General features: G+C 36.7%; 1 protein-coding gene across 8 annotated transcripts in view; it reads right to left on the reverse strand.

Moving 5' to 3' along the window:
• GOLGA4 (golgin A4) overlaps positions 1 to 27,543 on the reverse strand; it is a 131,527-nt gene that overhangs the window by 44,219 nt on the left and 59,765 nt on the right. For all 8 annotated transcript variants that reach the window (XM_059162105.1, XM_059162110.1, XM_059162109.1 and 5 more), the window contains 4 exons: positions 12,684 to 12,862; positions 9,333 to 9,461; positions 6,577 to 6,732; positions 975 to 5,194 (listed from right to left, as the gene is read on the reverse strand). In XM_059162105.1, the coding sequence (XP_059018088.1) occupies positions 975 to 5,194; positions 6,577 to 6,732; positions 9,333 to 9,461; positions 12,684 to 12,862 (4,684 nt within the window). The remainder of the gene's footprint in view (positions 1 to 974; positions 5,195 to 6,576; positions 6,733 to 9,332; positions 9,462 to 12,683; positions 12,863 to 27,543) is intronic.

Below are 27,543 nucleotides of genomic sequence, written 5' to 3' on the forward strand. Positions count from 1 at the left end.
CACAGTTACCTAGTCTTCACAACAGTGCACGTAAGATCTCACTGGTTTAAAAACATGTTTAAGGGTGTATACGTGTGTATGTGTGCGTCCAGGCACAAAAAACTTCTGGGAAGATACAGGAAGATACAGAAACTATTATTTTCTCTATATACTCATCCTGGGGCTTTGAGAATTCTTCTTTTCCGCTTAAAATTTTCATCATACACATCTATCTTATATAACACTAACACTAAAAATATTACAATGAAAAGAAAGTAATTACTGGAATATGTACATAAGCATAATCACATATGCAAGAAAGTTTTTCCCCCTCTAAACGGATGTGAAAGAACACTGCCTCTTACCTTAAATTGTTTTATATATTTTTTTTTATTTCTTTTCAGCATAACAGAATTAATTGTTTATGCACTACACCCAGTGCTCCATACTGTTTTATATTTCTTCTAAGCATTTAACTTATGTTTCATAGTTTGGGCAGGCGAAATTTCAGTGTATCAGGCACAATAAAAGGGACTTAACTATAAGGACTGTCTTAAAAATATTCATGCTGGGGCGCCTGGGTGGCTTAGTTCGTTAAGCATCAGACTCTTTATTTTGTTTTTAAAGGTATTATTTATTTATTTGAGAGAGAGAGAGTAAGAGAGCACACATGTGCAGGGTGAGGGACAGGCAGACTCTGCACTAAGCACAGAGCCCAATGTGGAGCTCGACCCGGAGATCATGTCCTGAGCCAAAATGAAGAGTCAAAGGCTTAACTTACTGAGCCACCCAGGCACCCCAAAGGTCCAACTCTTGATTTCGGCTCAGGTTACGATCTCAGGGTCGTGAGATTGAGCTCCGTATTGGGCTCCCATGGATCCTGCTTAAAATTCTCTTTCCTTCTCTTCTCCCCCACCTTCCCCCCAACCATCGCTCTTACTCTCTCTCTCTCTAAAATAAATAAATACAATAAATATTCATGCTGAAAAACTTACTTGATTTTTTCTTCCATTTCTTGTTCATATTCTTTCTTCATGATATCCAATTCTTGCTGATGCTCCTTCCGCAACATTCGAAGATCTTTCTGCAACTTAACAATCTCCTTGCCCAGCTTCTGCTTCTCTTGCTCTGCCCCTGCTAATTTAAATTCCAGGTCATTGTGCTCTGCCTCCATGTTACCAGGCAATCTGGGTTGGACTGCATGTGATTTGGACTTTTCTTCACCACTTTCATCCAAAGCTTCTGTGGGTTTATTTTTTCCATCTACCTGTTGTTGTAAAGCCTGTAATTTTTCAAATTTTGAGGTCAACTCTTCCATTTCAACTCTATGCCCTTCCCTCTCTCTTACCAAGCAGGAATCCAGCTCTTTTATCTTTTGCTCCAAGAACTGACAGGCTAGTTCCTTCTCATGGAGTGCTTTCTGGACATCATCAACCACATCTTCCAAGTTTTGCTTTGCCCCTACGTTATTTTTACCTCCCTCTTCTTCCACACGCTGGGATGCTATCAAGGAATATTTCTTGCTTTTTTCCTCAAGCTCTTCCTGAAGATGATTTATCATAACTTGATCCTCATGCTGCTTTGCTTCTGCGTGTTCTATCTTTATTAAGAGCTCCTGGTATCTGCACTGCATTTCAGAATGAGAAGATATTGTCTCTTCTTTTTCTTGCTCTAGCCTCTGCAACAGCTTTTCTTTTTCCATTAGACTCCTCTGTAAAGCACTGATTTTGTCGTCATATGCCTTCTGCACACAGCCCTCAGGATCCACGTTTTGCTCAGCACAGGATGCCACATGTTCTGCCGATCTGGGTATAACTGATGCTCCTGACTGCGGTGGGCCTTTAAGTTTTTCTTCCAAGACCTGAATTTCTCTCTCCTTCTCCTGCAATTTTGTGAGATGTCCTTCTGTGTCTTTTATGTATTGCTGTTCCTTCTCTTCCATCTGAGATAGCAACTGCTTCTTGATGGCAGCAATTTTTTGTTCAGCTTTTTTCTTCAGTTCTGCTAATTTTGCAGCACTTTCTAACTCAAGCCTATCTTCCAGTGCCTTCAACTCCTCTTCTTTGCCCTTCATACCTGAATTTGCATGTTCCAATTCTTTCTTCTTAGCCTCAAGTTCAGATTTCATGGAAGACACTTGCTTTTCAAGTCTTGAGACTTTTTCTTCAGCTTCTTTAACCCTGTTGTCCTTTTCTTCTCCTAACTCTTGAATGTGCTGAAGTTTCTGAAGCATTTCTTTCTGTTCAGTGTCCTTTTGTTGATTGTAATTGTTAAGAGCTTCATTTAAGGATTCAATTTCAGTTGTTTTCTGAGTAAGATGCTCCTCTAATTCCACAATTCTTGTCATTTGAGTTTTTAACTCTGTCTCTAAATTACACTCCTTTTTCTCCAGCTTGCTCTTCTTATCTTCCATTTCACTCTTTAAACATACCAATCTCTCATTCTGCTGATCAAGGTCCTCCTTCAATCCATGTATCTGCTCATCCTTTTTGTTGGCCTCCTTTGCTTTTAACTCAAGCTGCATCTGTAAGTCTTTAATAGTACTTTGATACTGTATGAATTTTGACTGTGCTTTCTTCTTCCATTCTGAGAATTTGTTGGACAAGTGATCTATCTGTTCAAGAGCAGAGATCTTCTCTTTACTCAGAGTTTCAACTTTCAAAGATAAATATTGCACCTGACCCAGTAATTCACATTGTTGTTCATCGTATTGCTTACTTAGTGATGAAATGGCTGCTTCTTTCTCAGTTAGGCTGATGCTGTTCTGAAGGTGAGTGTTTAAATCAGTTAGTTGTTTACTAAGACTGCTGATCTCAGATTTCTTTTCTTTAAGCTCTTCTTTCATCAGTGTGACAGCATTGATGTTCTCTGATAACTCTTTCTTCAACTGTGTGATACAAGACTCCTTTTCAGAGGCAGCCTGTTGCTGGTTGCCACCTTCCTTCTGTAAGGCTTCTTTCTCCATTACAAGCCCTTCAATATCAGTCTTCATGCTCTTAATCTGATTTTCTTTTTCTTCTAATTGATGGGTAGCCTGTTGAAAAGAACTGTTTAGTGTATTCTGCTCTTCTCTTAGCTGTCTAAGCTGTGCTTCTAATTCAGAAGCTTTGCAAGTTTTAATTACTAGTGCCTCCTTAACTTTTGTTGTGTGGTGCTGACAGTGGGAAATTCTAGAGAGTATGGCATTAATTTTACTACTACTAATGTTGATTAGCTCATTTGTTTTAGCTTGCAACAAGGCTTCAGTTTTCTTAGAGTAAATATCCAGCTGAACTGCTAGTTCCTCAGACAGTTTTTTGAATTCCAAGCTTTTGTCTTCTAGGTTTTTCTCATTTCTTTCATGGGAAGACTTCAAACTCTGGACTTCCTCATCTGTGGTTTTCAATTTGTCAGTCAACTCAGAAACCTTCAGCTTATCTTTTTCTGCCAGCATCTCCAGTTCAACTATACGCTCTTGAAGAGAAGTATTTTCCTTCAGAGAATGATTCAAGTCAACCTCCAACTTTTCCAGTTGTGCTTTCAGTTTAGTTTCATTTTGTGAGAGAGAGTTCATATGAGCAGACTTCTCTTGTATCTGTTCCCGTAATTCCCTTAGTATTGTGTCCTGCTTAATGCCTTCTTCTTTCAGCCATGTTAGTTCCTTGTTCATCTCTTCTTTTTCACACCCACTTTGGAGTATCTTTTGCTTCAGTTCTGCTACCTCTTGCTCTTTTTCCTGTAATTGGAGTTCATGTTTTTCCTGAAGTTCTTCAGCTTGCTGATGAAGTTTCTTTTCCCAGACCGAAACAACATCACTGAGTTCTCGTCTATGTACCTCAGTGAGACTTTCCATTTGCTCCTTTTGGTTTGTTTCCAGTCTTGACACTGCATCATTGATCCCAGCAGAGTTAGCATGTGCTATTTCCACAATTTTGGCATTGAACTGTTTTTCTTTCTCACTAAGCTCTAGAACCATATTTTCAAGCTCTTTTTTAAGTTTGGCTTCCTGATCCACTAGTTTTTTCTTTAATGTTTCTTGTACCTCCTTTGCTTTCTGCTTAATTTTTTCCATCTTTTTTTCTTGATTTTTTAATTTGGTTTCATATTCCTCATGTAAAACACTAAAACTCTCTTCCTTGGCTGATAATTTCTGTTTGAGTGTTTCAATTTCTTTGCTCTGTCCTTCTCTCATTTGTAAAATTATATTTTCCTTTTCTATCAAGCTCTGCTTTGTCTGTGCCTGTTCTGTATTAGTATCTCTAAGTTGGGATTCATAGTGCTGGGTTAAAGCCTGTAGTTTTTCCTCCATTTCACTTTTCTGGTTTTCCAGTTGCTGCCTTAAATCCTGCACCTGGACTTTGTGAGTGTCTAACTCAGCACAAACATCTTTCTTTTGTGTTTCAACTTCAGCTACCTGTTTAGAAAGAAGAATTCTCTCCGTTTCTAAGTCCAACAATTTCTGCTGCAATTGAGCCAAGTGCTCCTCGGATGCTCTGGCCTGCTCGTGTGTAGTACTCTGCTGTGACTGAAAAAGAGCCAGCTTAGCAGATGCCTGCCGGAGTTCTTCTTCAGACATTTTAATATCTACCTCTAAGTTTTCCACACGAGCCTGATGCTCTTTCAAATGTTTGTCCTTTTCCTTCAAAAGAAGCCCAAGTTGATTAATTTCATCTTTTAATGCCTTCTCAGTTCTCTGGATAGATATCTCTTGTTCTTTAATGATACTCTCAACTTGCTGCTGGTGATGGCTTTTCTGTTCATCCAGCTTGGCTTCTAGCTCCTTCTTTACTTTATCTGCTTGATCCTTTATTACAGAAAGTTCCTCTTCTAGCTTCTCCCGGGTTTTTAATACTTCTGACAGTTCAGAAGACAATGATTCTAGTTCTGTTTGCTTCACATCAAGCTTTTCTAAAGTCTTTTCATTCATCTCTTCTATGTGGGCCTGGAAAAGACTCTCTTTGTCTTTCAACAATGTTTCTTTTTCTTGTTCATGTTTTTCTCTAAGTTTTTCCATTTCAGTCTGATGCTGTTGCTTTAAGACTTGGAGTTTTTCAGTCCAAAGGGCATCCTGCTGATGCTGCAAGCTTTCCAATTCTGCCTTATGTTCTTCAATCATGATTGTGATTTCTTTATTGTGCTTATTTTTTTCAGCTTCCAAATGAACAGCTAAATCTTCTGACTGATTTTTGCTTTCTTGCAAGCTTTTTTCCAAAGAACTTTCCAATTCAAGAATTCTCTGTTAATAAAAACAGACGTACTTTTATTAAAGTACAGACTTGCTTATTAGCAAAGATATACATGACATAACGTCTACACCTGTTTAAGGAGTAAAACTTAGAAAAATTACTCTATATATCATGCCAAACACTAGAAAGCACAAAGAATCTGTGCTCAGATTCTAATTCCTAAAGGAATCATGTAACAAAGAAAAGATTCTATTTTAACACAACTTAAAATTTCAGATTCTTTCTACCTACTTGGGTCACTATTTCAATCACACATATTTTCAAGAATATTCTGAATGGATAGTCAAAAAGAAGTAAATCATAAAGTAGATAATAATAACTATTGGTAGGAAGATGGTTTTTTTTCCTGTGTGTTTTTTAAGGCTGATTAACAGTATCCTATTACCTTCATAATTTTATTTTGGAAGATAATTATCTGGTTTTTCCACGGCAAAAATGATTATTTAGAAGATTTTTTGCAAAAAGAAGCTACTTATGCAAATTTTACCAAAGATTACTGTTCGCTCATGAAAATGTCAATCTTGACTCTAAAGGAAAAAGAACTAAGGCAGAGCCATCTAACATCAGAACTGGAAAGGTCCTAAGGAATTACCAAATTCAATTTCTCCATATGACAGATGAAGAAATTAAGGTACAATTAATTTACAAAGCTAACAAGTGGAAAAATCTACATCTCCTGAGTATCCTATCCATTCCCCTTCATCATGCCACCTTACATAAATGTTAGAAATGGGAAACTAAAGTACAGTTTAGAACTATGGGAAAGAAGTATGATTCGTTCACCAGATAAACCAAAGCCAAAGTCTAAATAACATCAGTTTATTCAACACAGGTCATACATTTCATATATTGTGGGGGGAAGGGCCAGAGAGCCTTAAAAATGTGCCCACTGAGACATACATATACATTTTTTCACATATATATAAATTTGTTCACCATTGTTTTAATATGGGAAATTTTTACATTAAAAGCAGGGCATTGAGGTGTCTACATTATAATAGAAACAGAGATTGACTTATATCCAGGACATGGCATGAGATGAAGCCAGGTCAAGTGTTGCTTACAAAGCAAGGCCACTTCCTAAAGATCAAGGGCAAGTAACCAAAGGAGTGGAGAGCTTGAGAGCAGAGTCAGAGTGGGTGGATGACAGAAACACAGCCAGCTAAAGGCACAGTTGGCCACACCATGTAGCAAACACTAAAACCATTCACAGGAAAAGCTCTTATTACTTGAATATCAAGTGCATGTATGTGAATCTAAATCCACTAAAACAAAACCTTCTTGACAACTTTACACTGACCGAAGAGATAACACTAGTTTCTATATACAAATAATTGCACAATCCTGGAACCCAAATATTATTTACACTTACAGTTCTGTAAGTTTCTGCTTCTTGCTGAAGGTCCCGAAGTTTATTTTCACTCTCCATGAGGATTGCTTTCTTCTGCAACTCTAACTCTTCCAGGGCCAAAGATTCTTGCTGTTCTTTTTCTTGGGTGATCTTCATATATTCTGATTGACTTTTTTCCTGTGCCAAAAACAATACCACCTTAGACCCACATAAATCTTCAGCATTCCCAAAGCACTTCCACAGGAATGCTGTCTTTCATTTGGTCTGCACACCAGCCCTGTGAAGTAGGCAGTATCATCACCTCTCTCTTCCCATGCCCTAGTCTGCAGAAACAAAGCACTGTGACTATTCCAGTGTGGTCCAGCCAATATTTACCACAGTTACTACTGAAAACAAAAACTTTGTTCCAGTAACCACACTACATCTGCTAATTTTTCCACTACTTAAAACATTTTGCAAAACACGGCTTAATGTGAAGGGTCCCCAAATTGTCACTACTTCTTCTCTGCACTCCAGAGTATGATTATTTCAACTCTAGGCCAAGAAACTGGATTGTAAGTTTATATAATTTGTGAGGAAAAACTTCATTAAAAGGAACCCTACATAGAAAACCATATCAAAATCAGATTACATGTGAATATATGGATTAGATCAAGGGAATATCTATAAAAGCCTACATAACTCTTCTTAGATGACCTGGACACTTTTATTACCCCCTCAATTCCGAAAAGCTTCTTCTTTGATTGCCCTTATCATGTATCAACATCTGTACTGAAACTGTTTACTGCTTTGAAAAGAGAAGCTCTAGAGAGCACTTTTAACATTTAGTGGCTTTGGACTCCAATTAAGAATACTTAGCCATACCTACTGCATACAGTTCATGCTGCCAGCAGCAATATTTTCAGTTCACTACACTCTGGTGAAGTATATTGCTTTAAGGAAAGGCATTGTGCCATATTATAAACAGAATGATAAGGGAATATTAGTTTCTAACCAATTTTAAAACATCATTTTAAACATACTATACTGTCTAATGTAAATTACATTTTAAATACATCTCTCTATGCCCATAAAAACAAAAGAGAACATTTTAATAGTCTGTTCAACTTTCACTATCAATACAAAGCTAACCTCTTCGAGGAACTAGATAGAAAGGGGAGCAGAAAGTGGCATATGCACATGCATGTGAGTGCTTCACGTTTATCTGTATCCTGCTGTTTCCACTCAGAATACATCTGAGTTTATCAGTGCTGGAACACAGTTTTAACGAGGCCACTGTTCAAGTCACAGTGTCCCCAAAGGCCAATTACTCCAGTATGAAAACACACAGATGTTTATGACAGGAATTTTTTAGAGTAATTCCTGGCTTCATTTATGTCCTGCTTTGTTCTTTAATTTTTATGCACCTACACTATCCTATTAAAGTCTTAAGCATTCTTATAAACTACTTTAAATCCTTTTCTGGACTGAAGTGCCTGGCTGGTTCAGTCAGTAAAGCATGTGACTCTAGATCTTAGGGTCCCAGGAGTTCAAGCCCATGTTGGGGATAGAGTACACTTAAAAAATAATAATAATAAATAAGGGCACCTGGGTAGCTCACTCAGTTAAGCATCCAATTCAATTTCAGCTCAAGTCATAATCTCTGGGTCATGAGACTGAGCCCCGCATTAAGCTCCATGCTCAAGACAGAGTCGCTTGAGATCCTCTCCCTCTCCCTTTGCCCCTCCCCCAGCTCATGCTCATTCTTTCTAAAACAAATAAGATCTTTAAAAAATAAAAAAGAAGGGGTGCCTAGGTGGCTCAGTGGGTTAAGCCTCTGTCTTCAGCTCAGGTCATGATCCCAGAGTCCTGGGATCAAGCCCCGCATCAGGCTCTCTGCTCAGTAGGGAGCCTGCTTTCCCCCCTCTCTCTGCCTGCCTCTCTGCCTACTTGTGATCTCTGTCTGTCAAATACATAAATTAAAAATCTTAAAAAAAAAAAAGAAGATTAAAATTATAAATACTGCTTCTCATCCTTTTGTACTTAAAACTTTTAAAATTATATTATTGATAATAATTTCATATAAAAACAATCAAACTACATTTTTTGGCATTAACACTTCTTTTTTTTTTTTTGGCATTAATACTTCTTATGGTTACCTATATAAAAGGCTTTTCACAATTTGAAAAAAATTTTTTTTTTTGTTTTAAGCTTTCAAATGACACTATTCCCCAAAATCTTATCTTTGCTTTTCTAGGTATTATTTTGGTTAGTCCAGTCAGTAATTTTTTAATTTTATTTTATTTTTAAGAATATCATATGTATTGAAAATTACTACTGAAATTATTCTACTTAAAATGAAAACTACTTGGTCATTTTCATTTTTTCTTCTTTAAAATGCAGTTCAGACAAAACTTTCTCAGACTTGAAACTTATATTCAGTCTGGTGAGTTTGTAGACATTTTTCCTGAGTTATGCAGTCACTGGTTCATGGCTTCAGCAAGCCTATCTTCCTCTTTACTTCTCCATAATCACAGCCTACTGCCAAGGTGAGAGGGATGACATACAAACAAATAAACTGGTTAATGAAAGCTTGTAGTTAATAAAATTTTCACATAATACCAGTTAGCCAGTTAAGCTCTGACAGCCCTCTTTCCTGCCTATATCCTATCCTCTCTGCACATTCAAAGGTCAAGGCTGCCAGTAGTCTGACCTCACGCTGAAAGGTAAGAGTGAGGAGATAACAACTTTATAAAGCTGCAAAATTTACCTGTAGCAAAAACAAAATAGGTACTTACAAGAGCTATCTTCATTAGCTCCTGAAACTGCCTTTCTTGGGTCTGAAACTTCTTGGTCAGTTCCTGCTCTTTGCTGGCCAGCTCCTCTTCATGAAGCTTCTGTAGTTTAGCAATTTGTTCTGAGGATTTCTGAAAGTCAACCAAATAGTTAAAGTGAAACATCCAGGATAAAATATATAACTCTACAATTAAATAATACTTTATTACAATTCAATCATCAAGTCAATAGTGTAAGAGATAAAAATCAAAACATATTTCCCACATAAATCAAAGTCGCCAATGTCTCAATAATTAAAAGAAAAGCCAACCAAGTATTGCTCATTTATTCTTTGTAAATTTTTATTTTTTTAGAGAGAGTACACACATGCATGAACATGGTGGGAGGGGGCAGAGGGCATGGGGGGAGAATCTTTTTTTTTTTTTTTTAAAGATTTTATTTATTTATTTGACAGACAGAGATCACAAGTAGGTAGAGAGGCAGGCAGAGAGAGAGAGGGAAGCAGGCTCCCTGCTGAGCAGAGAGCCCGATGCGGGGCTCGATCCCAGGACCCTGAGATCATGACCTGAGCCGAAGGCAGAGGCTTTAACCCACTGAGTCACCCAGGCGCCCCTAGGGGTTTGAATCTTAAGCAGGCTCTGTGCCTGACATGGGGCTGGATCTCATAACCCTGAGATCATGACCTGAGCCAAAATCAAGAGTTGGGCACTTAACCAACTGAGTCACCCAGGTGCCCCAAGTATTTCTCATTTAAGGTAAGGATGGTTGTTGTTGCAGTAGTTAAGTTCTACTAGGCTGGAGCATTTCCACATCTTGCAAGTATGTTCCCCACCAATCATGACTGGGAAGTATAGGAGGAGGAATGAGGATACTCTCAAGGACGGCACTCCACTGTGGTCAAGCTGCCCTGGCTATACCAATCTAATGACGCCTAGGCTTCCATGCATATACTATTTATTAAAAAGTATTGGCCTTGTTCTTTCTTGGACAGGAAGACTTAATCTTATAAAAATGTCAAACCTCCCTAAATAAATCTAAAAATTTAACATAATTGAATAAAAGTACCAACAGAATGGGGGGAGAGGCTCACCAGATAAAATAAACATCCAAGAACAGCCAGCACTCTTCTGAAAAATAAGAGTAATATGGGGAGGCTAGCAAATAATAGAACATATTATAAAACTGAGTAATTGTTAACAGTGTAATACTGGCATGTGGTCAGGAGAAGCAATGGAACAGCACAGAGAATTCAAGAAAGAGACCCATATGTAGCACAATAATTTAGTATGAAATAAAGATAGGGTGTCATACCAGAAGGGAAAACACAGATTATTAAATAAACGATTTGAAGACTATTTGGTAGTTACTGGAAAAAAAATTAAAGTTGGATCCCTACCTCACTCCTAATACCAAATAAATTCCAGTTGGATCAAAGATTTAATAATAAAAAATGAAAGCATGGGGCGCCTAGGTGGCTCAGTGGGTTAAAGCCTCTGCCTTCGGCTCAGGTCATGATCCCAGGGTCCTGGGATTGAGCCCCGCATCGGGCTCTCTGTTCAGCAGGGAGCCTGCTTCCTCCTCTCTCTGCCTGCCTCTCTGCCTAGTTGTGATCTCTGTCTGTCAAATAAATAAAATCTTAAAAAAAAAAAAAAAAGCAAAGCAGAATTTTAAAATGATCTCAGTGAGAGTGCATTTTTAAGTCAGAACAAAAAGTCAGATAGCAATAAAGAAAAAGAAAAATTTCTCTGCATGCCCTCCCTTAAATAAACCAATCCCAAAGCTAAAACAAATCATAAACAAAGTCAATTTTGAAAAGACGGGTGCCTGGGTGGCACAACTGGTTAAGTGTCTGAGTGTTGTGGTCCAAGTATCTTGGTTTCAGTTCAGGTCATGATCTCAGGGTCATGAGAACACATTCAGCCCCATGCTGGGTGGGCATGAAGCCTGCTTAAGATTCTCTCTCTCCCTCGCCTTCTGCCCCTCCCCACTCCTGTATATGCTCTCACTTTCTGTCTAAAAAAAAAGAGAGAGAGAGAGAGACAGACAAAAGATTGTTTGGACAAACACACTGTATCCAAAGAACTAATTCCTACTATAAGTGTAAAACATTTACAAATCAGTAAGACCAACAGTCCAACAGGAAAACAACCAACTCAAAGAGAAAAACTGCCAGTTCCTTTAAAATATATAACCTATGTTTATCATATTGACAAAAAGATAAGCACATTAAAACTACAATGTCAGGGTGCCTGGGTGCCTCAGTCCATTAAGTGTCCGTCTCTTGATTTCAGCTCAGGTCATGATCTCAAGGTCATGGGATTGAGTACCGCATCAGGCTCCACAATCAGCACCGAGTCTGCTTATCCCCTCCTGCTGCTCCTCCCCTGCTCACTTGTTTACTCTCTTGCTCTCTAATAAATAAAATCTTTAAAAAAAAAAAACCAAACTACAATATCATTTTTTCAAAGTGATAAGCCTGAAAAGATTTTTAAAAGCTAGGTAACACCATCCTTCTCAGTAACAGATGGCCTGTGAGAGTATAAACTGTCTTCAATAAGCATGAAGCAACTACACAATAATTAAAAATATACATAATCTTTGCCTAATATTCCACTTCTAGGAATCTATCCTAAAAAGACATACAGATAGGGCGCCTGGGTGGCTCAGCGGGTTAAGCCACTGCCTTCGGCTCAGGTCATGAACTCTGAGCCCTCGGATCGAGCCCCACATCGGGCTCTCTGCTCAGCAGGGAGCCTGCTTCCTCCTCTCTCTCTGCCTGCCTCTCTGCCTGCTTGTGATCTCTCTCAATAAATCTCTCTCAAATAAATAAATAAAACCTTTAAAAAAAAAAAGACATACAGATAAACAAATATGACAAGGATATTTACCATCTGCAATAGCAAAAAATTAAAACCTAAATATCCATTAGTAGATTTATTAAATTATGAAATATTCATATAGCAAAATCCCTGAGTGGTCTTTAAAACAAATGTGGCATTAAAAAAAAATACAGCATCATTACCCATTGTCAATGATAAGGAACATATTTAACAGAAAAGCAAAACACAGAGCAATATATATAACATGCCATCTTTTGTGTTAAAAAATTTAAAGAAGAGGATTATAAAATAAAAAAGAGAAATTATATGCAGAGACTATCTCTGGTAAGTCTATCCAAAAAGATAAAAACTCTTTTCCTATCAAAGTGATTTTCTTCCTATATCCCGAATTCATGAAATGGTTAAGGCCTGAAACATGTATTAACTCTTCTTTACAATCAAAAATTATAGGAAAAGCATATGACTTATGTTTCAAAATTGCTGTACCCTGTCACAATCTAGAATTATTCTTACTTTCGTCACATCAACAACCTCCTGTTTCACCCGACTTAATTCCTGTTGAAGATTGCTGCGTTCCTCCTCCCTTGTTTTTTCAATAGCTTTTATTTGTTCATCCATCTCTGCCTTCATTTTTCTCCGTGATTCTTCTGTTTTTTGGGCTGTACTCAAGGCTTTTTCAAGTTCCTCAAAAGCTATAATGAAAACAGCAGAAAACAAGTATCTCAAGAAATACTATCATTAAGCTAAAGTGTTTCACATTCAATTTATGGGAACTAAGAGCAGCAGTACCAAGACAGGTTAAAATAGTAGTTTTGTTTTAAGCCAAGAGACATTTCTGAGCCATTCAACAAAGCCACAAGAAGTGTCCAGTTACTGAAACCAATTTGTCACTAAGTTCTGGATTCAGATCTTAAGACTGCTTACATGAACTGTTCAGGAGTTTGGGAAAAAATTAAATTATTAGGCTCCCCACTCTCTCTACCCAAAAATCACAAATTCAAAGAAATGAAGACTTGTTTCTACTTACGTATGATATAATTTCAACTGCTTTTTTGTTTGCTATGGAGTTCTTACCTATTATCAATAATTAGGTAATATTATTATATACTTACTAGGACTTTTTTAATAATAGAAAAAGTGTTCTTTGACTAATACTATTTTTAAAAACCTCTTAGCCAATAAAAGAGCAGAATTTTTTTTGGTTTTGTTATACCACTTACTAGTTGAATCATATTTAAACAATGTATTCTGAAATGAAACCTACAGTCTCAAACCAGCGCTGTTAACTAAAAAGAATACTTTACCTGATTCAACAGTATATAGAAAGGCAAAACCAGCAGGGCGTTCTTGTGTGAGATAAGTAAGAATTTAGGCCCTACAAAAACAATCATGGAGGGTACAGTAGTATGATCTTAAAGATCATACTACTTTAAGATGGCCAAATAGGTCACCCAACTTCCAACAAAATCAGATAGTATGGATACAACAGCTGGAACTTGGCACTGAAAATATGCGTATGTCTGTTTGTGTATATTTGTGTGTATATGTATCTGTGTGTAAGGCATGTTTCTGTATGCATGTGTGCATCGTACACACTCTCTCTCCACTGGCATAGTGATATGCTGTCAAAATCCTACCACTATTATCATCCTAGATTATTTTCTTTAGTCCTCACAGAAGATACCAGACTTCCCTTTACCATGGAGATAGAATATAAACAAACCATCAATTTTCAAGATGGGTTTCTAATCCTATCAAGAAACATATGTCCAGGGGAGACATAGTTCATTAATATATATAGTATTTTCACCCTCAGTGGATAAGAAAGGTACAACTTCAACCTATGGCCTCTCAAAAAGTAAAGCCCTTTTACTAACCCCAACGTGGCTTAACTGATGGTGGACTGGGCACAGGAATTTCATACCTGAAGACAAGTATGTGTGCTATAGAATATTCTTAGGGGTAAATTACATTAGTACAGAAAAAGACAAAAGAAAGGCTCAATTCTGGTAATAACTGGTAAACACAACTTACTCTGCTCAACACAAAAAAAATAACTTCTCTAGCAACCATTTTCTTTGATATATTAAAAAAAAAACCTGTCCAATTTATTCATTTTAATATGTCCAAAAGATAAAACTGATGCTCAAATAAGATCCAAATTATAAAGGAATATTAACTAGCTGAAATCATTTTTAAAGATTCCTGACCTAACTTTACTGATATTTGCCTGCAAACGCCAAGATTCTCAGACATGATTAGGTTGGAAAATAAAATACTTACAGAAATTAGTTTCCTAATTTTTTAAAAATCAGTTTCCTAATTTAGAAATAAGTGATCAATTTTATAGAAAGAAATTCTATAACAAAGTGCTTATTGCTCAGTTTGTGTTGAAGGTTTAAATCTGGGAAACAGAAAAATGGGAAAAGAAATGATAATCTTTTTTAATTGTTGGATGTCACCAACATCTTTTCATTACTGTTACTTTCAGTACGGCAAATTGTATCTTAGGACTTTTTTGGCACTTCACGGAAATCTCTTAAAAATTAGGCTCTGCACTAAACGAGAAAAACATGCAGCCAAGAATACTATATCCAGCTAGGCTATCATTGAAAATAGAAGGAGAGATTAAAAGCTTCCAGGACAAACAAAAACTGAAAGAATTTGCAAACACCAAACCAGCTCTACAGGAAATATTGAAAGGGGTCCTCGAAGCAAAGAGAGAGCCTACAAGTGGTAGATCAGAAAGGAACAGAGACCATATACAGTAACAGTCACCTTACAGGCAATACAATGGCACTAAATTCATATCTCTCAATAGTTACCCTGAATGTTAATGGGCTAAATGCCCCTGTCAAAAGACACAAGGTATCAGAATGGATAAAAAAACAAAACCCATCTATATGTTGCCTCCAAGAAACTCATTTTAAGCCCGAAGACACCTCCAGATTTAAAGTGAGGGGTGGAAAAGAATTTACCATGCTAATGGACATCAGAAGAGCGCAGGAGTGGCAATCCTTATATCAGCTCAATTAGATTTTAAGCCAAAGACTATAATAAGAGATGAGGAAGGACACTATATCATACTCAAAGAGTCTGTCCAACAAGAAGATTTAACAATTTTAAATATCTATGCCCCCAACGTGGGAGCAGCCAACTATATAAACCAATTAATAACAAAATCAAAGAAACACATCAACAATAATACAATAATAGTAGGGGACTTTAACACTCCCCTCACTGAAATGGACAGATCATCCAAGCAAAAGATCAGCAAGGAAATAAAGGCCTTAAACGACACACTGGACCAGATGGATATCACAGATATATTCAGAACATTTCATCCCAAAGCAACAGAATACACATTCTTCTCTAGTGCACATGGAACATTCTCCAGAATAGATCACATCCTCGGTCCTAAATCAGGACTCAACCGGTATCAAAAAATTGGGATCATTCCCTGCATATTTTCAGACCACAATGCTCTAAAGCTAGAACTCAACCACAAAAGGAAGTTTGAAAAGAACCCAAATACATGGAGACTAAACAGCATCCTTCTAAAGAATGAATGGGTCAACCGGGAAATTAAAGAAGAATTGAAAAAAATCATGGAAAAAAATGATAATGAAAATACAACGGTTCAAAATCTGTGGGACACAACAAAGGCAGTCCTGAGAGGAAAATATATAGCGGTACAAGCCTTTCTCAAGAAACAAGAAAGGTCTCAGGTACACAACCTAACCCTACACCTAAAGGAGCTGGAGAAAGAACAAGAAAGAAACCCTAAGCCCAGCAGGAGAAGAGAAATCATAAAGATCAGAGCAGATCAATGAGATAGAAACCAAAAAAACAATAGAACAAATCAACGAAACTAGGAGCTGGTTCTTTGAAAGAATTAATAAAATTGATAAGCCCCTGGCCAGACTTATCAAAAAGAAAAGAGAAAGGACCCAAATAAATAAAATCATGAATGAAAGAGGAGAGATCACAACTAACACCAAAGAAATACAAACTATTATAAGAACATACTATGAGCAACTCTACGCCAATAAATTTGACAATCTGGAAGAAATGGATGCATTCCTAGAAACATATAAACTACCACAACTGAACCAGGAAGAAATAGAAAGCCTGAACGGACCCATAACCAGTAAGGAGATTGAAACAGTCATTAAAAATCTCCAAACAAACAAAAGCCCAGGGCCAGACGGCTTCCCGGGGGAATTCTACCAAACATTTAAAGAAGAACTAATTCCTATTCTCCTGAAACTGTTCCAAAAAATAGAAATGGAAGGAAAACTTCCAAACTCATTTTATGAGGCCAGCATCACCTTGATCCCAAAACCAGACAAGGATCCCACCAAAAAAGAGAGCTATAGACCGATATCCTTGATGAACACAGATGCGAAAATACTCAACAAAATACTAGCCAATAGGATTCAACAGTACATTAAAAAGATTATTCACCACGACCAAGTGGGATTTATTCCAGGGCTGCAAGGTTGGTTCAACATCCGCAAATCAGTCAATGTGATACAACACATCAATAAAAGAAAGAACAAGAACCATATGATACTCTCAATAGATGCTGAAAAAGCATTTGACAAAGTACAGCATCCCTTCCTGATCAAAACTCTTCAAAGTGTAGGGATAAAGGGCACATACCTCAATATCATCAAAGCCATCTATGAAAAACCCACCGCAAATATCATTCTCAATGGAGAAAAACTGAAAGCTTTTCCGCTAAGGTCAGGAACACGGCAGGGATGTCCATTATCACCACTGCTATTCAACATAGTACTAGAAGTCCTAGCCTCAGCAATCAGACAACAAAAGGAAATTAAAGGCATCCAAATCGGCAAAGAAGTAGTCAAATTATCACTCTTTGCAGATGATATGATACTATATGTGGAAAACCCCAAAGACTCCACTCCAAAACTGCTAGAACTTATACAGGAATTCAGTAAAATGTCAGGATATAAAATCAATGCACAGAAATCAATTGCATTTCTCTACACCAACAGCAAGACAGAAGAAAGAGATATTAAGGAGTCAATCCCATTTACAATTGCATCCAAAACCATAAGATACCTAGGAATAAACCTAACCAAAGAGATACAGAATCTATACTCAGAAAACTATAAAGTACTCATGAAAGAAATTGGAAAAATGTTCCATGCTCCTGGATTGGAAGAATAAATATTGTGAAAATGTCTATGCTACCTAAAGCAATCTACACATTTAATGCAATTCCTATCAAAGTACCATCCATCTTTTTCAAAGAAATGGAACAAATAATTCTAAAATTTATATGGAACCAGAAAAGACCTCGAATAGCCAAAGGGATATTGAAAAAGAAAGCCAACGTTGGTGGCATCACAATTCCGGACTTCAAGCTCTATTACAAAGCTGTCATCATCAAGACAGCATGGTACTGGCACAAAAACAGACACATAGATCAATGGAACAGAACAGAGAGCCCAGAAATAGACCCTCAACTCTATGGTCAACTAATCTTCGACAAAGCAGGAAAGAATGTCCAATGGAAAAAAGACAGCCTCTTCAATAAATGGTGCTGGGAAAATTGGACAGCCACATGCAGAAAAATGAAATTGGGCCATTTCCTTATACCACACACAAAAATAGACTCAAAATGGATGAAGGACCTCAATGTGCGAAAGGAATCCATCAAAATCCTTGAGGAGAACACAGGCAGCAACCTCTTCGACCTCAGCCGCAGCAACATCTTCCTAGGAACAACTCAATAGGCAAGGGAAGCAAGGGAAAAAATGAACTATTGGGGTTTCATCAAGATCAAAAGCTTTTGCACAGCAAAGGAAACAGTTAACAAAATCAAAAGACAACTGACAGAATGGGAGAAGATATTTGCAAACGACATATCAGATAAAGGACTAGTGTCCAGAATCTATAAAGAACTTAGCAAACTCAACACCCAAAGAACAAATAATCCAATCAAGAAATGGGCAGAGGAGGGCGCCTGGGTGGCTCAGTGGGCTAAGCCGCTGCCTTCGGCTCAGGTCATGATCTCAGGGTCCTGGGATCGAGTCCCGCATCGGGCTCTCTGCTCAGCAGGGAGCCTGCTTCCTCCCCTCTCTCTCTCTCTGCCTGCCTCTCTGCCTACTTGTGATCTCTCTCTGTCAAATAAATAAATAAAATATTAAAAAAAAAAAAAAAAAAAAAAAAGAAATGGGCAGAGGACATGAACAGACATTTCTGCAAAGAAGACATCCAGATGGCCAACAGACACATGAAAAAGTGCTCCATATCACTCGGCATCAGGGAAATACAAATCAAAACCACAATGAGATATCACCTCACACCAGTCAGAATGGCTAAAATCAACAAGTCAGGAAATGACAGATGCTGGCGAGGATGCGGAGAAAGGGGAACCCTCCTACACTGTTGGTGGGAATGCAAGCTGGTGCAGCCACTCTGGAAAACAGCATGGAGGTTCCTCAAAATGTCGAAAATAGAACTGCCCTATGACCCAGCAATTGCACTATTGGGTATTTACCCTAAAGATACAAACGTAGTGATCCAAAGGGGCACGTGCACCCAAATGTTTATAGCAGCAATGTCCACAATAGCCAAACTATGGAAAGAACCTAGATGTCCATCAACAGATGAATGGATCAAGAAGATGTGGTATATATACATAATGGAATACTATGTAGCCATCAAAAGAAATGAAATTTTGCCATTTGCGACAACATGGATGGAACTAGAGCGTATCATGCTTAGCGAAATAAGTCAAGCAGAGAAAGACAACTATCATATGATCTCCCTGATATGAGGAAGTGGTGATGCAACATGGGGGCTTAAGTGGGTAGGAGAAGAATCAATGAAACAAGATGGGATTGGGAGGGAGACAAACCATAAGTGACTCTTAATCTCACAAAACAAACTGAGGGTTGCTGGGGGGAGGGTGTTTGGGAGAAGGGGGTGGGATTATGGACATTGGGGAGGGTATGTGCTTTGGTGAGTGCTGTGAAGTGTGTAAACCTGGTGATTCATAGACCTCTACCCCTGGGGATAAAAATATATGTTTATAAAAAATAAAAAATTTAAAAAAAAAATTAGGCTCTGGAAAACCTGAAGGTAGTTTTCATACTCTTCCAACAAAATGGAGTTTTAAATGAAAAACTTCTCTTGATTAAGCAAAATAAAACAAAACGTATATAGGCAATACCAAGTGAATTTTCCTCATTTTTATTCTTAAAATTCCACAATCTGGTACAGTATAAAAACAGATGCAGTGCTCTGACCTTTTGAAACAACAAAAAATCTACATCACGAAGTTCCTATTCAGAAATAATTTTCCAATAGTTAAGTTTTCTAGCCACACTCAGTAAATTTTAAAATATTTTCCATATTATATTCTAATTTTAGTGTTTTGTCCACTGAAATTGTTCTAAGTCACTTGATTATCCATCATATAATGACTAAAGTAGGATATACCTCATTCCACAGTTCCTTACATTTAAATTTAATCCTCTCTCCCACTTTCTGCGACCATGTCAGAGAACCACATAATTTTATACCTAGAAAGAAATCTTTGAAATTTTTTAATACAATATTCTCACTCAAATGCAAGAAATGAGGCATCCAACTTTTCCCTCAGATTGTCAACTTGAATACATTAGCTTGATGCCACAACTTTAAAATTATATTTAAGGAACACTCTTTACCTTGCATTACTTTTAAAAACTCTAAGAATGTTGACATTGATCCAGCTCCACTGGGCAATAATATATCTTAACTAAACCAGAATTTCTGAAACAATCAATTGCTGATGGCTTCTAACTCTCAACAAAATATAGCATGTTATACTTCTCACAGACACAGAAAAACTCAACTGTGTTCCATGTCTACCCTGCTTTACAGAAATGTTAAGTGGGAGGGGGCATTAAAACACATTACATACACTGACACAGAAAGAACATATTTCAAACTCATTCTGAATTCTACACTGTACCACAAATGAAACCATTTCCTTACAGGAAGTCTGCCTCCAACAATAAGTCCCATTTCAATGTTGAAGGAGAATATACTTAGAGTTTACTTACTAACCAAAAATGTCTCACCCTCTGTTCTTACAATAATCAGACATAGAAAAGTGGTGTCCATTGTAACGCTCTCAAGTTGTAATGCTCTAAAGATGAATTTCCTACACTTTCCAAAATGAAACTATTCTAAGATTTTAATGTGAGTGAAGAAGTATGCTATGAATGTCTACATAATTTATCTTCCAATTACCAACAAAGGATAAGTGAGTGGGGAGAAAGAAAGCGTGCATCAGCCACAGCTGACAAGTCCTCTGCCAACATGCAAGAGAGCACAGGAAAACCAGAGTCACAACACACAGCAACGGGAAGGCTAAGCACAAACTGCTGCCAAATGTTGCAAGAACACATTGTGTTCTTCCAAAGCAAAATTCAATGTATCTCAGGCACTTTTTATTAAAAAACAAACAAACAAACAAAAACTTCGAAAATATTTCTAGGCAAAAATTTAATAAACCTTAGGAACGGTCCTCTGTCAAAAGTAAAATTGCAGGGGAGGCCTTTTATTGCTAGCTCCTCACTTTCCACTTCAGATGAGGCTCACTCATATCCATAGGGATTATAAAAATGGATAAATGCTCACTAGAATAATTGAATAGAAAAGGTTGGCAATCTACAGCTCAATAATCAGTCCAACCATTCATGCATCAAACATTGACTGGATGTTTGCCATCTGCCAAGCATAAGCAAGGCACTGGGTGACATGAAGACAATTTTTCACAAAGGCAGTTGATATAGTTAAAGGTGATGAGGAATTAACCTTAGGTAAAACTAGGAAGAATGTGATGTTTGCTTTCGGTACTTCACCTCATCCTCAACATCCTTACCCACAGCAATAACAAATGCCAGAATTCTGAGATCTAGGGAGCATTACAATTTTGTTGCACTATCCCAGAGGACACTTTACTGTAAGGATAGTTAAGACCCATTTTTACTCCCTCTGCAAGGGAATAAACAGATGCAGAAGTGCAGAAAGGCTGCCAACCTGCAGATTAACTGTTGGTCCTAAAAAGCTGATTAATCACTTCAGGAATGAATAAATAAGCCAGCACCTGTGTCTTCATCCCAGCAAAAAAAAACTGCTAAAATGTATGTTATTAAACTGAAGACAAAAACACAGGTAGTACTAAAAAATGAATGAAATGCAAATTAACAGAGAAAACAATAAAATGAATTTTGTTTATCAGAATTCCCACCTAGCATCAATGCTCTTTGGTAAATAAAAACAAAAAAGTCTGGAGCAGCAGTTTTCAAAGTGTGGTCCAAAGCTCCTAGGGTCCTGAGGCCTTTCAGTGGGTCTATGAGGGGCTCTTTTTTCCAAATACATATCTGCATATCTGTATAAGGGCAGATTTTCCTTATATAGTTCAACCAAAATAACGTATCACAACAGATTGAATACAGAAACAGGCGTGAAAATACAGTATCTTCTATTAAGCCAAACAATGGGATAAGCAAAAATGTAAAACAAGACTACTTTTCATACTAAATTTCATTTTGGAAAATACAGGTAATTTCTATAAAAATATTTAGATTAATATGTAATGTCTATAACTGTTATTTTTAAATGAACTAAAAATGTTTTTCATTTCTTAGTTTTAATTTCTAATATAGTAAATATCACTGAATGTAACCCACATAAACAAAAGCTCTTTGGAATCCTCAGTAACTTTTAACAGTGCAAAGAGAACAAGGAGTTTGAAAACCACTTGTCTAGACTTAACAAAAATGAACATAATACTACCACCCAGTGGCACAAACCAGATAGTGCAATACTTAAATATAAATTGGGGTCTTCAGAAATTTAATATCACTTTTGCAATGGAAATCTACTTTTTAAGCCACTTTCTGAAATTCATAACAGGATTCACCCTACAGATCGAACGTACCTTTGACTTTTAAAAATTTTACAGATCCAAATTTTAATGTACTCCTTACATTAACCATGCACATTTAACTATTGTTAAATACCTTAAAAACGTCAAACTAATCTTGAAAATATTACGCTAAAGCTAAGTAAATTTAATTAAATTGAAAATATGATTCTGAGGGCACCTGGCTGGCTCAGTCAGTTAAGTGTGTGCCTTTGGCTCAGGTCATGACTCCAGGGTCCTGGTATTGAGTCCCACATTGTGTTCCCTGCTCAGAGGGAGCCTGCTTCTCCCCTGCCTGCCACTGCCCCTACTTATGCTTGCTCTCTTCTTCTCTTTCCCGCTCTCTGTTGGTCTGTGTCAAAAAAACAAAAACAAAAACAAAAATATATATATATCATGATATATATATATATATATATCATGATATATATATATATATATATATATATCATGATATATATATATTTTTGTTTTTGTTATATATATATATATATATATATCATGATATATATATATCACGATTCTGATAGTGGTACTATAACAGCACTCTACAGTGAGAGATGGGAGCTACACTTGTGCTGAGCTTAACACATAGTCTTGTTCAATCATTATGCTGTACACCCGAAACTAATGTAATATTGTGTGTCAACTTTACTCAAAAAAAAAAAAAAAAAAAAAAAAAGGATGATTCTGTAGGAAAGAAATGTGTTCTTAAATGCCTTCCAGCAACAGTGACACTGCCAGGGACGTAAGTGCAGGATGACAATGAATGTGAAAATACAGAGATGCACAGTTACTACTGTAAAAATATATTAAGTACCCACAAATATATGGCTATTTAATAAATCACCTATAATGAATGAAAATCTAATTCCATTTAAAGTAACAAATTTTTCCATCAGGTATACATTTAGTATACATTTAGTGCCAAAGTATGTACATATTACTTTTCTAACATGACAAACATCAATTCTACTTTGATTCATACTTTTTTTGCCTGAGAAACATGGAATTTTCTTTATAAAGCTTATTCTAAGTACCCATGATAAGAAAAAAATAGCCCTTACCCCAGTCCTGTTCATACAAGGCTTGGGAAAGGCACCATGATTCACTTATTGGCATGTGTGGATGCACAAAAATAAGATGTTTTGTGAGACTTAAGACTCCAAGAAAACTCTGTTACATAAATTATCAGCAACTAACAAAGCACTTAAATACACATCTGATTTTTGTTTATTATATAAATATGCATAAATCTGACATATTACTTAAATACATAAACTCTATTTAAGAGGGCCCTTCAAATGTCAAATAAATATATTCCACTGAATGTCTTTGATGTATCAGGCCTATACTATATAAATGAATAAAAAACTTATTTCCTGCACAAACACAACATGGCAATAAAAAAGCAAAGAATGTTAGAGTTAGTCTAAGTTTTTAAATGCAGCCAATCATATAAAACACACATGACTTAGGAGAAGAGAGGGTAAATGAAAGGATAACAGGATTTATAAAAGATACTCTGGAAAACACTTTGGAAACTTTCCTAATCTAAATAGAATATTTTATTTACTTTGCATTAATTGTAGGCAAGAACATTTTATGGGGGGCAGGAGACTTAACACTGGTACGGATTTTTGGTAATACTTATATACCTAAATCTAACCTACAAAAAAGATCAGAAATCTATTGGCAAAAATTTATTCTGAGAAAAAATTCAAATATGGAATAAGCTGTATGACAGAGTTGTTATAGTATTACTCATAAAAGCAAAAATATAAAATAATCTAGATGGTGATCAAGAGGAATATGGTTAAGTGATGTACATGCATTCTGCATGCATTAGTATTTTAGCAACACGTAAAAGTACTCAATATATGTTAAATGGAAAAAAAAGCAGCATACAAAATTATATGTACAATAGAATTACAATAATATAAAAATAAGGATTGGAGTAAAGACTAAATGGAAGTGTACTGAAACAACAGTGATGTGCTTTCATTTTCTCTCTGTCCCAATGCTTTTGTATTAATAACTAGCAAGCTATCTCCACCTTTTACCCCACTTAAAACATATACATGCACACACACAGAACAGCCAAAACCTAGGACAAAATTTAGCAGCATTAACATTCTGCACCAGTGTTGCACTGAAGAGATAATATTCTAAATGATTAGCAATAATACCCGGCAACTAAAATATATCATCATGATCTTGGGGTCCTGGAATCGAGCCCCACATTGGGCTCTCTGCTCAGCAGGGTGCCTGCTTCCCCCTCTCTCTCTGCCTACTTGTGATCTCTCTTTCTCTGTCAAATAAATAAAATCTTTAAAATATAGCATTATGCACTAAAGCTGAATCACCAGACTTGTCTAAGTTTAAAATCTGGTTATGTGAAGATGTGGCCATCTGTTCTTAAGTGACACCTAGAAAGGAATACTATCAACAATGGTAATAAAATGTTTCTAACAAATATATTAGTTTTTAGTTTTCTTTATCCACTAAAATAAATAATTTTAACAAAACAAGACATGCCCAACAGCTCTCTAGAGAGTAGAATGAGTACTACATCTTGATAGTGTCTATTGTAAAGTAGGCATGTCACCATATTCACATAGTTTCCATCTTTTAGGGCAGAACTGTTCTTTTTAAAATCAGAGACATTTAGGGGCACCTGGTGGCTCAGTGGGTTAAGCCTCTGCCTTCAGCTCAGGTCATGATCTCAGGGTTCTGGGATCGAGCCCACATCGGGCTCTCGGCTCAGCAGGGAGCCTGCTTCCCCCACTCCCTGTGCCTTCCTCTCTGCCTACTTGTGATCTGTCAAATAAATAAGTAAAATATTTTTTAAAAATAATAAAATAAAATCAGACCCATTTAAATTTCCATGTCCTCCAACATATGGGAGCCATCACAGCTCATTTAGAAAAACTGAGAACCAGTGCAATAGATTGCTTTCTAAGAAAAGTGGTGGGAAGTAGTGGGAAATGTACTGGAGCTGATTTTTACCACCAGAATAGGTGAGCCAAAAAAGTAAGTTGTCTACTGATGGCCACATGTCAAGAATTACTAAATATATCAGGGTTAAATTTTTATAGTTGAAAATTAATTAGGAGAGTTGATTTTACTTTATAATTGTTTTACATACACAAATTTACTTTTGAAAATCTTTAACAACTACAAGCTTTAATGATGTTAATGCTGTTAAGCTTCTTTCCCATGGCCAGCTCTTGTATGCTTAGTCTTTGAATTTTAAATTCAAGAAAGAGAAGACAAATATTTCATAGAGGAACAGAATTCTCCAAGAGATGGATTATGTTCATAGACTATGGAAACTCTACTTCTTTTATATTAAAAGACCTTTTCTTACTTTTAGCATTAAATGGGAATTTTTCTGTCAACTGGCATGTGCATTTTATACTTGAATTAAACATTTTATATTTCACGAGTTCTGTTCAGACTTAACTACGATCATTAGATGAAATGCAGTTGCTATGCAAGACCAGTCTTCATTATATATTTAGAAGGCAGTATCTTCATTGTAGAAAGAGTCTAACTTTCTGTTACAGTCCAATAATTAGGACTACAAATATAATTCTTAAAATATCTATAAATCCATTTATAACTGTGTGATTCAAAGACTTTCCAAAGGTAATGTCTTTATTAAATAACTAAATCATAATTCTCTTTAAGTATTTATTAATTTTTGATATTTCATGGCACTGTTAACAAAAAAGTTTCTCAACCTACAAGCTCTGAAATATTTACAAAAATACAGTTTTATGAAAATTCCATTTAAAGACAAAATACAATCATGTTCTGGAGAAGCAAGAGAAGGAAGACTGTACTAACTAAGGAACTGACTAGAATGGGAGCCTGGGAAATGTTTAATCTACATGTGAAATAACTGTGTATTTTGTCTACCTTTTTGTCACTCACCTCTTTCACCTTAATATTGGGTCACGGATTTCTACCTCCTCACAAGATACATTCCAATTTTAAAAGAAAATTAATCCCCTCACCAACATTTTCTCTTTCTCTCTCTTTTTTTTTTTTTCAATTTATTTATTTTCAGAAAAACAGTATTCATTATTTTTTCACCACACCCAGTGCTCCATGCAATCCGTGCCCTCTATAATACCTACCACCTGGTACCACAACCTCCCACACCCCCGCCACTTCAAACCCCTCAGATTGTTTTTCAGAGTCCCTAGTCTCCCAACTCCATTCTCCTCTCTAACACCCTTGTCCTCCATGATATTTGTTATGCTCCACAAATAAGTGAAACCATATGATAATTGATTCTCTCTGCTTGACTTATTTCACTCAGCATAATCTCTCTTGACTGGCTACATTAGTCAACAAAAGCAGCACTAAAAATCCAAAAGCTTGATATGAGAAGCTGAGACTATGCATTAGGTTTTCTATTCACTGAAGCAAACCTGTTTAACAATGTCTCATATGCTTCAAATTGCTGCAGGTAATTGCTCAGAGATTATATTCTAAGAGTTGCTGTCAATTATGCTCTTTAGAGGGAAATTTTCTTGGGTTTACTAGAAATAAATTTATTAACTAAATTCCCCAACCACTTATTAATAAAACAACTGCAAAGAGAATTTATGAGCCATTTGGTATTAACCAACTGGCTCTCTCATCTAGATCCATTTCCCAACTTAAACCTTACAAACTGGCTTCTAAAATCATTTCTCAAACTGCATCCTAGGAATCAAATCCTCACCAAAGTGGAAGACCTTTTTTAAAGTCTTCAACCTACCTCTTCCACTTCTGGAAATGCCTCTTATATTCCCCCGCAAAGCGTAACTACCCACAATTCTTATGACTTCTTGGGTAAACTTTTTCCCCTCGGTTATTGCTCTCTACCAAACTAAAGATCCCGATGGTTAAGAGCACAAACTCTGGACTCAGCACGCCTGGACTGAAGCCCTGACTATACACTTACTCTCCGTGCATGAACACAGGCAAGCTACTTAACTTCGAAGTTCTTTGGTTTTCCTATTTGTAATAAAAACACCTATTTCAAAGAAACTGAGAGGATTAAATACAAGCACACACACACAAGAGAATACAAGTAAAGTATTCATACCAGAGCCTTGCATTAAAAAACTAAATGCTGGCTCCTTGTCCCACCAGCAGCAGCGGCAGCCGGTGCGCACTCCAGACACTAATAGCTGCAGGGCTGCGGCCGCTACTGCTATGACTCAATTATATCAGCCACTCCCATGGATTTAATGACAGGCTTCTCTGAGGCTACTGACTCCTTTAAAAAGCTCTAGCTTGTTTCCCAAATTCTTATAAGGCAATTTCATTTGGAAAGCTCACGACTGACAAAATTCACTCCATTCCTCAACTTCCCCATTTAAATTTCCTGTTCTGACTTCTCACCATTCATTCAGT

Source organism: Mustela lutreola, chromosome 2 (assembly GCF_030435805.1).
Source record: "Mustela lutreola isolate mMusLut2 chromosome 2, mMusLut2.pri, whole genome shotgun sequence".
Classification (NCBI taxonomy): domain Eukaryota; kingdom Metazoa; phylum Chordata; class Mammalia; order Carnivora; family Mustelidae; genus Mustela; species Mustela lutreola.